The sequence below is a fragment of the Indicator indicator genome, chromosome 3, assembly GCF_027791375.1.
Source record: "Indicator indicator isolate 239-I01 chromosome 3, UM_Iind_1.1, whole genome shotgun sequence".
NCBI lineage: Eukaryota > Metazoa > Chordata > Aves > Piciformes > Indicatoridae > Indicator > Indicator indicator.
Genome location: NC_072012.1, coordinates 23,866,706 through 23,882,529, shown reverse-complemented (window position 1 = coordinate 23,882,529; position 15,824 = coordinate 23,866,706). Strand labels below are relative to the sequence as shown.

Here is a 15,824-nt window from a genome sequence, read left to right as displayed (position 1 = left end):
AAAGTCCTGGAGAACAGGAGAGGTGCCTGACAACTGGAAGAAAGCAAATGTCACTCCAGTCTTCAAAAAAGGCAAGAAGGAGGACCCAGGCAACTACAGACCAGTCAGCCTCACCTCCACCCCTGGAAAGATGATGGAGCAGCTCATCCTGGAGGTCATCTCTAACCACATGGAAGACAAGAAGGTTATCGGGAGTAGCCAACATAGATTTACCCAGGGGAAATCTTGATACCCTTCTATGAAGTTATGACCAAATGGGTAGATGAGGGAAGAGCAGTGGATGTCATATATCTTGACTTCAGTGAAGCTTTTGATACAGTCTCCCATAACATCCTCAGAGAAAAGCTCAGGAGATGTGGCATAGACGGTTGGTCAGTGAGGTGGATTGAAAACTGGCTCCACAACAGTGTTCAGAGGGTCGTTATCAGTGGCACAGAGTCAGCTTGGAGTCATCAGAGGCACAGAGTCAATGCCTGTGGCAAGTGGTGTCCCCCAGGGATCAGTACTGGGTCCAGTTTTGTTCAATATCGTTATCAACAACCTGGCTGAGGGGCTTGAGAGTACCCTCAGCAAGTTCACTGATGATACAAAACTGGGGGGTTGGCTGACACCTGACAGGCTGTGCAGCCATCCAACGTGACCTGGACAGGCTGGAGAGCTGGGTGCAGGCAAACCTCATGAAGTTTAATAAGGACAAGTGCAGGGTCCTGCATCTGGGGAGAAATAACAATAGGCACCAGTACAGGTTAGGGGCTACCTTCCTGGAAAGCAGCTCCACAGAGAAAGACCTTGGAGTGCTGGTGCACAGCAAGCTCTCCATGTAACAAGAATGTGCTCTTGTGGCCAAGAGAGCCAATGGGATCCTGGGATGTATCAAGAAAGGTGTGTCCAGCAGGTCTAGGGAAGTTCTTCTACCTTTCTACTCTGTCCTGGTGAGACCACATCTGGAATACTGTGTCCCGTTTTGGGCTCCCCAGTTCAAGAAAGACAGAGACCTGCTGGAGAGAGTCCAACAGAGAGCCACAAGGATGATTTGAGGACTTCAGCATCTCCCCTATGAAAGAGAGACTGAGATCCCTGGGGCTATTTAGTCTTGAGAAGAGAAGACTGAGAGGGGATCTGATCAGTGTCCACAAATACGTGAGGGGTGGGTGTCAAGTGGAGGGGGCCAGGCTCTTTTTGGTGGTTCACAACAGTGATAAGGAACAGAGGGTTCAAACTAGAACACAGAAGATTTCACCTCAACATGAGGAGAAACTTCTTTACAGTGAGGGTGACAGAGCACTGGAACAGGCTGCCCAGGGGGGTTGTGGCATCTCCTTCTCTGGAGACTTTCCAAACCCACCTGGATGCATTCCTGTGCGGACTACCCTAAGTGATCCTGCTCTGGCAGGGGGGTTGGACCTGATGATTTCTTGAGGTCCCTTCCAACCTCTGATATACTGGGATACTGTGATATTTTAAGTTTTGCAAAACTTCCTTATCTCTGCCCTGCTTGTGCTATGTGTGATATATAGTCATTGTACAAGAAACAGTGAATGAAGATTCATAAGAAAAAAAATGGATGTCAGTAGAAATACTAATTATGAAGTTAGAGATACATAGCTCTTGATACATTTGTCAGGAAAATTAGGAAGTGAAGAATATGCAGCTAATTCATAGCATTCACAATCATTTGGATATGTGAAAGTGAATCTCATTAAACGTTTCAAAGTGATACATCCAGCTTGTAGAGTCCTTTCTGTTTGAGGTTTGTGCACTGTATATATATTCTTCTGTCTGTAGGTAGCTCAGTAGGGTATCTTGAGCTGTTATGTTAGATAGCATCATATCTCTGCAGATAAGTAGGGGTTTTGTGTATCTTATGCAGGAGATGGAGATGGTAGGTTGCCTTTTCACCCATCCTAATTCTACTTTCTGTCAAGATGACTGCTGTTTGCTTTATATCAATGTCGGAGTTATAGATGCAGCAGTGCCATGCTACTGGCCTTCATTATGGCAATGTAAAGTAGAAAATTCAGCCTATATCTTTTCACTGTATATCCTGTCTTCATCCTCATATGCATGAGAATTTATTGCTTACTGTTCCATGTAAAAATGTCAGAAAACTCCTGAGTCTATTACTATGCCAAGTTAATAATTCTGAAATATGGAGAAGATGAGAGTTTGCATATTTATACAAGATACTTGAGATGTAGTCTCAGTACAGGACAAACTGAGTAAAACTATTGACAGTATTGTTTATCTTCCATCTTACTGTATCATATTGCAATTTTATCCAATTTGATGATGACATGCTTGTAAACAGGGCTTTAAAAAAATGTAGTGTGGAACACAAATAATTTCACAGGCCTGGGTTTGTGTAACTTAATTACATTCTCATCAGGCTGATTCCATACTGCAAAAATGACTGCTACCCTTGACTACTTTGTAATTTAACAAGAAGAGAACAAACATGCTTGCACTTCCTTTGTGTTGCTTTGCCAAACTAATCTGGAGCAAACATGATTAGGGTAGTTTGCTCTGTTTGTAATCTAAATTAGATGACTTCACAATGGCATTGATACTTTAGTTTTTGCTAAAGAAGCGTATGTACAGGAAGAAAATCTTGAATAGAATTGGTTATCTTCCCAGTCCTCTTTGTCTGTTGGTTTCTCAGAATTGTCTAGTCACTATGTTAAATAAAGAGTGTCGGATTTTTGTATATCATGTTCAGGTGTTTGTGTGAGGTTATATATGCTTTGAAAAGCAGTCCTGAACATCGTTCCCTTAGAAAGCATCATACTGTAAATATTTGAAGCTTAACATAGGATGGATTTCAGAGTGATATTTCTTCTGTAGGCTTGTGTTCTCTACCAGAAAAATTTTTGAAACTTTCATTAAGTGGAGTTATTATTGACTTAGTTTCCAAGTATGCTATACTTTATTAATTTCTATGTTAGAATGCTTTGTTGTAAAGAGGGGAAACTGGATTGTTTGTTTTTTTTTTTTTAATTGTAAAGTAGTTTGCAGTAGTTACCTTGGTTTGAAGAATAGTTCTTTCTATAATTGACAAGTGTTCCAGATAAAAATCTGTTTTATTTTACAGGTGTCCTCCAAATGATGCAGACTAGAATTGGTGCTCTTCAAAGTACTGTTGATAGGTACATCATCCATTATGTGATTAGAAAGTATAAATTCTTAGTTGTTCTATCATTTTATTTATTAATACTGCTATAAATAAATTTATCTTCTTATTTTTAGAATCAGAGTCAAAATTGTTGACCCCTACAATAAAATAGTGTCTCGTACGGCTCAGCTAGCAAAACTTCAAGTAAGTATTAAAAATGTATCAAAAAACCCACTTCTATGTATGTTATTTCCCAGTTATCAGACATAGTTTAATTTTCATTATCCAGTAACTGTAGTTTATTGTCAGTATTTCTCAATGAAAATCAATATATGGGTGTCCATTCAGGAGTTACTGAGAAGTGTTTTGTATTGCAAAGTAGGAAACTGACTTCTGCACTAACTAAATGAGATTTTGTAGAGATTGAAGGAAGAGGGAAGGGTTATCTGCATAGAGATTAATTAAATTGTTATTACAGTTTGTGTAATTTTGTAATCACTGTGTTGAGGATGCTTTTCTTCTCTAGTACATGCTTGTCTGCAGTTTAGTAGAGAGTGTGGCGATTGATTCTTTCCAAATCAAGATGCAACTTAGAGAGCCACTTGTGGTTCTGGAGTTTTATGAGCCCAGGTGCATAGTTGTCCCTGTCTTCTGAATGTTAGTGGAATCTGCAAGAGAATCTAGGTCTCTGAGGATAGCAGTGGGAGAGAGCTTATCACAAAAACGGTGAGCAGTGTCAAACACTTCTATTGTTGATTTTGTAGTTGTGGAAAGCTATTCCATAGACACGAGTCATATAGCTGCATTCCATTCAGTTTATGGTGTGAAAAGCAGCACAACTACAAATCTACAAGTGCTTAGTGAGTTAGCATTTGAACTATTTGTCTTCACAAGTTTACCTTAGCATTACAGAACTAGGAACATCTTTCAGTAGCTGAAATTTGAGCTGTGGATATACAGTTAAGTAGGTTGCTATCTATGGGTGACTGCTGTCGCAAGGTAAAGTAAATGAAGCTGCAAACTATCAGGCAGTCTCTAGTCTGGGGTCTGGTGGAGCAGTTGCCTTAGGCTCTTGTCTGAACTTCTACCATTTTATGCATACTTTCAGTAGCAGTGAAGTCCAGCAGGAAGCTCTTAATATTGTTCAGCTAGTTTGTTCAGCTGCTTCTCCTGTTCTTTTAAACTCCAGCTGTTAATGTTTTTGCCTCTGGGCAAAACTCCATGACTTCCATGTATCAGGTTTGGTGCAGATTTATTTATATTTTTTATTCTGATGCGTGTTGCAGCTGTGGAAAGGTTTGCAGGGATTTGGGGCTAAAGATGAAGATTGTTCCTGCCTTGTCATTACACAAAGTGCAGGAAGACATAGAAAAGAATGATTTTCTCAACTTAGGAAATGTTTCTTGGGTGCTCTTTGTTGTAGCAGGGTTACATGAATTTTACTGTGGTGTGAAAGTAACATCCAGCCAGGGCCAGCATTACTCAGCCAGTGCTAGGGAATTTGTAGTATCTGGCTTTTCTTGACTGCAGATTAGAAAAAACAGGTGCAGCACCTGAATCCATGTAGAACAAGGTACCATGATTCCAGCTTCTCTGCCAGTGAGAGCCCATCCTTGGCATGAAAGCTGCTGCCCCAGCTGCTGTCCCTCCTTGTGTTGACAGGTATGTAGTGGGTGCTTTATGTTGCACTACAATGCTAGGAGTTGAGACACCTGACACCTGAATTATGACACGAAGCTGGAATTAGCGAGAGTGGAGTCAATAGGCTTTTGACATCTCAACTCTCCCAAGATGCACTGCTATGGTGGCTCTTTACCTGGCTGCTTTCATTAGAAAGGAAGGGCATCAGCTCAGCAAACAATTCACTTTCTGGCAGTGGCAGGGCTTATGACATGACATTTATCCCAAAAGCAGGACTTGTAGCATGGGACACTTTCAAATGTGCCAATTTTATCAGAAAAAGGTAGGTGACTGATCAAAGAGGTCACCTTGTAAAATCTGTAGGTATGCTTTGCTGAATTGTGTGGTGTTTAAGGGCCTCTTGTACTTATGGCGGTGTTATTTTAGTGCTTTTCCACTGATTGCTGTGGGAATCCTCATAAACTGAAGGAGTATTTGGCTTATATAAAGCTGGATTTTACTATCCTTAATTGCTTTTAATATAGTCCAGTTTTTTCATAAGCATACCACTGCAAGTTCATTGTGAAACTTCAAATCTAGTTGTGAATTCTAAATGGCTGCTGTGTGCTGGTGTATATTAGGTCTTGCTCTGCTCTTAGAGCATCCCTGGCATCCCAAGGGAGTGGACAGGTTCATAAAGCTTGCTTCCTACTTTAAATCATACTATCTTCTTCTGACTCTTTCCATAGTAGGTGACCAGTAAATGGGAAATATGTAGACAGATGTATTTAATCAAGTGTTTCTATGTGATATCTTAATTTCAGCTATCTCAGTTTTTAAAAATCTTTTTAAAAAACAAACTTTAAAAACCTTTAAAAAATATTGAATCTGTATTTTGAAGTTATTCTGTCTTTAAAATATTTACTAGTAGCAGAATTTGTCTTGGTGCTACCATAAACTTAAGTAGTAAATGTAGTTTGAAGATAGTGGACTGTTGCATCTTCAGGCTTCTGTTATATATACATCCAATTATAATATGATCTTGCAGATGCGTGCAGTTGTTTGAGGTATGCACTGGCACATTTTCTAGTGGTCCTCTCTTCATAGTTAAGTCTTCTTTCAATAATTTCTTAAAATTAACTTGAGATTAAAATTTAAGAGTCTTTTTCATTGCTTGAAATGTAGCAATGACATCTGTTTCAAATTTCCGGAGATAACTAACATGCATTCTCCACCAAAAATCAGATTTTATGGATTTATTTTAATTTTACTGGAACCATTGGGAATAATTCAGACCTTTTCAAAATCAATTTTTACTGGAATTCATTCCTTCTTGCATGAAAGCATCTTTAGAAAAGCATACAGTATCAGCTCAGGAAGGGAATGTTTCCTGAATTCAGGCTTCTGTTATACAGATGGTCAAGTTAGAGGATATACCATCTGTGAACAGCACTATTAGATTATTTTTTTTTATTTCTGTTACACAGTTCTATTATTGCATTCTATTATACTGACTGGGAGCCTTATTAAGTTGAACTCACATAAATGGAAATGCTTAGGTGAAACAGAATCTTTGTCAAGGGCACAGTGCAGTAGCAATCACTTAGAAGTTGAGTGCATCTTCAGTGTCTTTGGATTCTACTCCTCCTGGTAATTCACAGGGCCAGAAATTGATTTTTTTTTTGTTTGCTTTTATATCTAAATGTTATTTTTTCCCATTTCTCATTCAATTTGAAGGTTCTTTTAAAAGATTGTTTCATGGGATAGGAGATAATGAGCAACCATTCAATAAAACAGTCTTTTGGCGTGTAAAATAAAAGACAATCGGAAGATAACCAAAGTCAAATTCCTAGGGAAAAAAATTAGCTAGAGGTGCACAATTGGATTACAAAATAATTAAATCTGAAAGCAAAGTAGTAATACTGTGCCCTCTTATGTAGCGAAGCACAGTGCACTATATAAGAAGCTATTTTTGATTAATCTTGCAGAAATGTAGTTCACAGATATGAAAGTGATATTTGGCTCAAGATTTTTCTAAATAAAGAAATGAATTAGTAATGCGTTAATCTCTCAAAGTAGGATAAGCCTAAATTCTCACTAATGGTGTGGTTAAATTATCTTAGATTGCTTGGGAAGCTTCTTCTTTATCAGACTACATGATACAGAGCCAAAAGCAGGGAGTGTAATTGTGCTTTTGGTGATTTGCCTCATTTTTTTTATTTTTCCTTTTTGTTCTGTCTAAATGTTTAATAAAATTAAAAATATAAATATATATGTTTGGATTGGTTTGTTCTGGCATAGGAAATAAACCGACAACTTGTGCAGGCCACAGAATATTGGTTGAAATGACTCACTTGTGTATGTTTTCACGTATGCACTTTAATGTCCTGAAGAATAATGTTAACTTGAGTCTGCAAAAAGGGTTCAAATTCTGTCAGATGCTAAATATTTTTAAAATTAGGTTTAATTTTGGTATCAATTGAGTATATACTCAAAAGGCATTGCCTTCAGTACCAGCAAAAATATTTCAGAACAACTATATTTGATTTGTTTTGAATTTTTCATTTACCTGTTTTTGTTAATCTGATGGTAGATGTTAGACTGTACCTATGACTGTACTGCAATCCATGTACATTTTTACCTTCTCCCGAGTCACATTTCTAAACTCTACATGTCCACTCTGGAATGTTGCTGCTCCTGTAGGATGTACCTCTGAACCCCAGTGACTCAGCTCTACGCTTGATGCAACTCTTACTGTTACTGTGCAGAAGGAGAAAAGCTGTTTCAATATCTTAGTTGAGTGAAAAATTATGAAACTATTCTGTTTGGTTCAGAAGTCATCACTGCCTTTTTTTTTTTTTTTTTTTTTAAATTAGTGCTAATGAAAACATACATGAATAGGTTTCCTGAAAATTTGCATGTGCATCCATTTTTATCCAAGAATACTGTGTGTTCTGATCAACCTATGAAAGAATTTGGACTAACAGTTGGCTGAATGATGGTGGCTGGCCTTAGAGTTTTGCTTCCTACCATAATAATCAATGTATGTGTCAGTGATACTGACCTCTGAAGTAAGTGCTGTCATTTTGCTGATTTTGGATCAATATTTGATTGGCAAATCAAATATGTTGTTGAAGCTTACAGAGGGAAGAAATATTCATAGAGTCATAGAATTGTAGTATGTTTCAGGTTGGAAGGGACCTTTAAAGATCATCTGGTCCAACCGCCTTGCAGTGAGGAGAGAGACACAATGTAAAACAAATCTCACTTCTAGTTAGAAATAGAACATTTCTCTGCTGTGAGGTTTCTTTATTTTTTTTTCCTACTAATAACAACAGCATAGTTTCAGTAGCCCTATGAATGTAATTACCAGCTTGAGAAAGTATTGGACTGCATTACATAAAATTGTGTTAAAAAATCTTGAAAAAAGGGATTTCAGTGTTCTAAAGTTCCTTGGTTTTATTCACAATATTTCCTTTTCTTGTTAAAACGTTTCCATATTATGGGATCCTCATGCACTGATAGTATCTGTTAATGCTACAATTTCTCTGCAGGCTGCCTGTGACTTGCTGAGGAGGATAATACGTATCTTGTATCTCAGTAAGAGACTTCAAGGACAACTGCAAGGAGGAAGCAGAGAGATAACAAAAGCTGCCCAGAGTCTCAATGAACTTGGTGAGTCCTTCCTTGCTTTTAGAAGCACTTTTTTAGCTTGCACTCCTATGTCTCACACTAGTGTTTGGCTTGAAAACCAAGGAAGTCCTTATAGCTTTTTACTGTGGTTCTTGTCTAATTGCTGGTATGGGCAGAACTCATTAGTACTTCAATTTTCTTTGTTATGACTCCTCTAGATAAACATCTTTAATAACATAGAACCTCAATGATACTAACTTGTGTTCTTTTGTGCAACAATTTTTTTGGGAAGCAATTAATCTTTTACTGGTTTTTTTTTGTATAAAATGCCTGTGGAGGCAGCAGATACATATTTAGCCTTTGGAAGATGTTGTGCTAAATAAAGCATAGTTTGAATTCCAGTTTACATCCTAAACGAAAATAATTGGCCATGTGACCTTTATGAAAGCTGTGTAATATGATATACAGGTACCTAACCTAATTCAGACGCTGGAAGAATTCTGCTGTAATAGCAGCTAATTTACCCTATGTTTTGTTGGCTTCTGGCAAGTTCTTATGAAACTCATGTTTCATTGCTAGTTTTTTTTCCATATTTTAGTTAGCTCGGGTATTTCCACATTGTGCTGCAAGATGCAGTGAGGAACATCCCAATAATCTTAGAGATCTGTCATTGGTTTTGTATATGGTATCTTGCTAGCTGTTTCTCCTTTAATTTAATTGTATTCAAATTGCAGCTTCCAAAAATAGGTTGTGGGAGGGCTGAACTACCAAACGTTCAGAATCATCATGAGGTTTATTGTGATTATTTGTCACTACTGCTCTTTTTATACTGTGAAATAAAAAATTACTAGACAACGACTTAGTCTTATAGTTAGTACATTCTGTGTTGGAAAGGGAAAGTTAATGTATTTATTTAGTATATCAATTTGACTTAAGCATCAACTGTAGAATACTGAGCTAGAATATTTTTTCTTATTTTTCTGTTTTTTCTAAATCTTCTTTCCATTTTGGTCTCCCTTCACATTTTCAGCATATATGAATTAATAGTCTCTTTTAAATACTTTAATTACAAGTCTTGTGGGATTATCTCAATGTGAGATCCTATTCAAATAATCAGTACAATATAATGGTAAAATTTGAGATGTTTATCTTGTGTAGTTTTTAGGATTTCTTCTTAAGGAAAACTTGCACTTTCGTTTGTTAAAAAGTCAAGGTCTTTTGAGTTTCTTGTTTTCAAATACATGATCTTTTCCTGAAGTTTAGAAAAGTCAGAGTAATTATTGTTGTTAAAGATGAAAGGAAACTCTTGAGTTTTGTCCTGCAGTCTATGGGGAGGAGCCAAGGCTTGTGGTACTTTATTTAATCCTTAATGAATTTTGAATTTTTGATGGTTTATGGCCAGGTAAAATCCACTGTCTATTGTCATTTATCTCGCCTTCTCTTTTCCTAGTATATCTTTGTTTCTTTTTTTGTACCTCTTATCTGCATCCCTTCCTCATCTTTTGCCTAACAGTCTGTGTTACACTCTCCTGTCCACCTTGGCTGATCTGAATTCTTCTTGCCTCCCTGTTGGCCATGATGCCCAGCACCGAAGCGGATAGAACACTCCACTGAGGAGTGGCAGGTGTGGTGAACTGGAGGTGTCTGCCCTGTGCAGTGAGGACCACCTAGCTCACCGCACTTGCTGGCTGTGGGGTAGCCCTGCTCAGATGGGAGGGAAGTGCAGAGTGGCTGGAGTCACAGTTCAGTGGAAAGTTGGTGTGTGGCATGGAGGCTGGATTTTGGAGTATGGCTGGGGAAGCACTGTGCTGTGCTTCTGGCCTTGGAAAACATTTGGATGTGTGGGGGGTCTGTAGGAGGATTGTGGTGATGTGGGGCAGAAGAGCTGTTACGTTGTGGCTGCTTGATGTGAGGTGGAATTATATAGAAAAATAGGTCTGTCAGACCAGTAGCTTTTACCGAGGGTTTTTTTGGGGTTTTTAATAGGACACTTTGTTAAGTTGCTAGTTAGTCTGTAGATCTCCAGCTCAGCTTCAGTGTTGGGAATGTTAGGAACTTTACTTTGAAAGCATTTATTAATATTTTCACTGAGATCTCTGCTTAAAACTAAAGTAGATCTAAAATTCCCTTGTGTTAGGCATTCTTTGAAATTAACTTCTTACTTTGCACAGTAAGAAGGAAAACTTAATTCCCTACGTAATTTTTAGAGATGAAATGTGATTAATATGTATGTGTGTGTACGTATGTATCTCTCTATATATACATATCTCCAAATTTACTTCCGCAGCTCCTCCAGCTCCCAACACTTATTTGGATTCTCTAGTAAGGTGAAAACAGCTGACATACTCTGTTGTATAAGCTACTTCTCTAGTGACAATTCTTTATATTATTCCTCTGTATATGTTGCATTGGATTGTAAAACAAGTGGCATGTTCAGATGTCACGCTGCCAAATACAGTAAATGACATGCCCTGACTATGCTTCTTGGTGATATTTTTATGCAAATATTTTATAATGTGGAAAAAGCAACTTTAAACAGTAGAATGTGGCAAGAAAATGGTTTGCTATCACAAAAGAAATTGTGGAGGTATTAAAAAATCTGCTGTCTCCTGTGTATGCAGAAATTGTCTGTCATAGTGACCAGTAACCGATAAGATGAAAAATTTCTCAATTGTGCAGTGAATGTCTAGCTTGACTGTGGACAGATTGTTAATTCCATTGGTCAGTTACAGAGTTAGCTCTGGACAATAAAGAATTTTTTCCTCTTGCTTGTTAAATACATATAACTGATGTCTTCGTTATTGATATAAATGTCTAGACTTAATTTTAATGAACTATTAGTCTCTCTATATGGTTGTATTCTAATTTAATTCACAACAAGTGCATTTATTTGCTTGAATGACCTTGTGGGCAGATAATAGTTGTAGGCAGGCTCTCACAGCAGCCATGTTTTTTCACTTTTGTAAACTTAGAGTTAGTCAGTGACTAAACTGTATGGCCATAAAATGGAGGGGAAGAGGTCTACTGAAACACATTTTTGGGTGTCTTCAATATTGAAGTTGCTCCAAGACAATACTGTCTTTCATGTTACTTAGGAGAAGAGAGGTATGGGGGATTTTGACCTTACTTTAGAGCTAAATAGCTCTAGAAAAAAGAAAAAATAGGCAAAAGTCTAGCTAAAATAGAGAAAGCTCTACATATCTATAGTGTTCTTCGTAAAAAGGGACCAAAGCTTATATTTGGTAGTTGTTTAGGCTTAACATGATAACAGAAGGCTTGACAGAAATTCAAAGAAATAAAGCTCAGTTTTGAGATACTTCTAAAGAAATGTAGCTTGGATGGAGAAATGTGAAATTAGTTGGAATATGCATGATCCTGGGTAAAATATAATTTGAAAGAAGGTATTTGGCTGTGCCTGAGCAGCCTCTGTACCTGGTATAATGTAGATGGTGGTAGCCCTTCACTCCAGAACTAGTGGCAGTGGTGACAGTGGTCTTGGGCCTGAAAAATTCTGTTGTTGATGCAAAAAAAAAAGAATTTTGACTTGGCACCTTTCTAGGATGAATGATATGGGTCATGATGTCATTTAAATGATAAAAAGCCTGGCTATAGCTGATATATCTGTTAGAATGCGAATTTGAGAAAATGGGAGGAGGAAAATGATGACTTCTCTGCCTGCCTTAATGAGGATTGCGTTGGTGGGGCCTTGTCTAGTGTTGAGGTTTCTCTGTTTGAGTGTGCTTTTCTAGTATCCCTAGCATATGTGGCATCCTGCATTTTCCACCTAAGTGGTAAAGACAGTGATTTATAGTATTACAGCTTGTCATTTAATTTGTGTTTTACAGCAATAGAAAATAATGCTTGATAGGGGGAGACAATTAAATTTATTTGTGAAAATTAGTTTCTTTTAACATTTTGTAATTATCTGTTGTAGTAATGTCACATAGGCTGTTTTCCCTATCTTTGAAAATGTGTATGACACTCAACATGTTTCAAGCATAAGAATTCTGTTTAGAATAATGTAACTCACCGGCTCCTCTTTTATTTAGACAAACTAATTTGACTTTCTTAAGCAAAGAAACTCTAGAACAAAATCTATTAGTAAGAGTCTAGAATATAAAAAGGCTGTTAAATAGTAGTACACATACATTTATCAAGAATGAATCCTGTTTAACCAACTGTATTTTCTTTGTTGGCAGCATAACAGGTCTTAAGACTGGAGAGATTTGTCTCATAGTTTGAGACTACCTTGTAGTTTCGTTTCAACAGGGCTCTTGACACCATGTCACACTAGCAAGGTCAACAATAAAATCCACATGAAAATTTGTGCAATGATTACAGAATTTTGGCGAAAACTTCACCCCAAAAGTTGTCATTAGTTTTTTGCTATTGCCCAGCAATATTTCAAGTGGGGTTTTATTGAAATGTGTTCTGGAGCTGGCTAGTGTTTTCATTAATGATTTGAGTGATGTACCATGGTATATCCTTATTTAATTTGCAAGCAATACTCAAGCAGAGAAGAATGGAAATTATGCTGGGAAACAGGATTAGGATGAAGAATATTCATAGCAAATTGGAGATATATCTTAGCTGAACTGATTTCATTTCCTTTTCAGACAAATGCAAAGTTCTAGCAATGAATAGTTGTAGTTAACAGCAGGAATGGGAAAAATTAATATATGGTTAACTGTTCTGCAGAGAGACTTGATAGTTCCTCACAAATTCAGTACAAGCCACTTGTTCATTTGTTTGGCAGCAGTGTCACGTTGTTGGCAATGAAATTTGTACTGTTGTTTATAAGGAAGGGTGCTGTGTGCAAGGTACTTGAAATACATGTTTCAGCTGGAACACTTGAGTCCCTTTTGAGGTGTCTCATTCAAGGAAGATGTAGTTTAATTAGTAGTCCTAAGTACAGCAGTAATGATAGCTGAAAGTCTTGAGGATGGATAGTGGGCAGAGTAACTGAACGTCTGTGCCTTTCTGGTTTGGAGAGGTAGAGTAATATTCTTCAGATAATTAAAAGTTCAAATGAGAAGGGAGTAAATGACTCTTCATATTTAGTGTGATTGAAACAATTAGTAATGGACCTGAAATAAAGCAAAGAAGATTTTCTGCCAGTAATGGTAATTTCAGATGGGCTGTAAAGTGAGGATTGGAAGTTTATTTAAAAGCAGTGTAGATCTGATTTTGTCATAGGGAAGTCTGGGGTTTGGGTTTTGGTGGTATGTGTATGATGTGTGTGTGTTTATTTATTTATTTTTACATTGAACTGCTTGGTGAAAATTTTGTTTCCCACAAGTTGGTTTGTTATGTACTGTGCTTGGATACCTCTTGGAATATCAGGACAGTATGCCTGGAAAATTGATGGCATCACTTCAGTTCATCCTTTTATTGCTCCTTCAGATGAAACAGTAGATAAATCTCCTCCAAGACCTTCAGTTTACCTCTTTGATATAATTATTTTTCTTCTGGTTGTGACTGACATTCAAGTTAACTTTACACAGTTCATGTTACTGGAGTGCTGAAAAATTGACTCTCAAAACAGACTATATCAATATTCTCAAGGAGAATGCAAAGGAGGAAAAGGAAGGTGGTACTGACTATGTGAAGGTAAATGTCTAGTATTTTATGTTTTTATCATTTTGGGAAAGGAGGCAAACTATCCATTTCTCAGTGACCAAACTGTTTTTAAGAAAGATACTATTTACTCCTGTGATCTTTTAGTATTTGGGAACCATGATGAATGTTGGTTTGTGTTTACCAAACTCCTAGGTACTACAATTCAATATTCAGGCAACAACAGTTCTAGTTTGTTGAAAATAATTGTTTGTAATTGTTTCATTTATACCAGTTATCTCATCCATTTTTACTACAAATTGGAATTACCTGTACCACAGTGTGCCTGATTAATTGAGTATTAAAGTAACATAAATAATCTGATTAAATTACAGAGACTTACTATGAAGTGATCGCAGATTGACTGTAATATTTGTCCTTCAGGTTAAATACTGTTGTATAAAAGCTGTTCCATTTTAACTACTGCAGCTTTTGAAGTGCTGTGTGGTATATGTCTCTATACAAGTATTACTAAACTTGCAGTGGTAAGCTGTCTTGCACCCGCCATAGATCCCATGGTACCTATCTACTGTTAGTACTGTTATCCATCTATACCCAAACGTGGTTGGTTTTCTGGGTTGCAGTGTGCACTTGCAGCCCAGAAAGCCAGCTGTATCCTTGGCTGCATCAAAGGAAGCATGGCCAGCAGATTGAGGGAGGTGGTTCTCCCCCTCTGTTCTTGTGAGACGCCTCCTGGAGTACTGAATTCAGCTCTGGAGCCTCCAGCACAAAAAGGGCATGGAACTGCAGAGTAGATCTGGAGAAGGGCCTGGAGGAGACCAGTATTTGAAGGGAGCCTACAAAATACCTGGAGGGAGACTTTTTACAAAGTCATATTGTGATAGGATGAGGAGTGATGGTTTCAAGCTGGAAGAAGCTAGGTTTAGATTAGATGTTTAAGAAGAAATTCTTCACCGTGAGGGTGGTGAGGCGCTCAAACAGGAGAAGCTGTGGAGATTCCAGCCCTGGAAGTGTTTCAAAGACAGATTGGATCGTGCCTTAAGCAACATGGTAGGAGGTGTCCCTGCCCAAGGAAGGGGGGTTAAACCTACATGATCTTCCATCCTAAACCATTCTGTGATTCTGTATTCTTTAACTGCTGCTGCCTTCTTCCCATATCATATTTAGCAATTAACTTTTTTTTTCTATTCTAAGCAAAAATTCAGTATGTACAACTGCCAAGCCAGCTCTTGTGTTGACTGCTATTTAAGTGAGGAAGGACATGGCTACTCTCATGTCAGTAAGGTCTTTCACTGCTAGTACATAGAGCAGACAGATTTGTTGATATTAATATTGCTGCATGCAGTTTCTTATAAGAATCAGTGCATGTCAAACTGGAGGAAAAACTTGTTTTTTTTTGTGGTGCTTTTGCTTAGGAATTTAGATGCATTGCAATTTGTTGCTTTGCAGAACACCTAGTGTCCTCTAAAATAATACAGCATATGTTTGTGTGGCACAGTGCACTGTTCTGTGAGGGTAAATGAACTGATTTGATTAATAGAAATTACATGGTCATGCTAGCATGATGCTTTGCCTGGGGTAATTAGTCCTGCTGAGAATGAATGAATGAATTGTATTACTGTCTCAGAGCCAGCGGTGTTACTTTTGAATGCCACTGCTTCAGGTGGCACATCTGCATCCATCGTAAGTACAGATAGTTTGCTAAAACACTTTTCTTCTGTTCCTGGTGGTCTTGAAATAAATACTGCTAGACCTTCACTGAAATTGTTTGGGCTAAAATACACTATGCCTTTCTGTAGCTGAGTGTACTTTCCATGTTCTTCAGTTTCACATTGTTCCTTTCGGTTGAGTTGGTTTTCTATTTTTGATTTTTCTACTTTTTTTT

General features: G+C 37.6%; 1 protein-coding gene across 1 annotated transcript in view; it reads left to right on the top strand.

The window, feature by feature from the left end:
* Window positions 1–15,824, top strand: part of COG5 (component of oligomeric golgi complex 5) — a 179,414-nt gene that overhangs the window by 5,765 nt on the left and 157,825 nt on the right. The window contains exons 5-7 of the mRNA XM_054399780.1: window positions 3,089–3,143; window positions 3,244–3,313; window positions 8,284–8,404. Of these exons, the coding sequence (XP_054255755.1) occupies window positions 3,089–3,143; window positions 3,244–3,313; window positions 8,284–8,404 (246 nt within the window). The remainder of the gene's footprint in view (window positions 1–3,088; window positions 3,144–3,243; window positions 3,314–8,283; window positions 8,405–15,824) is intronic.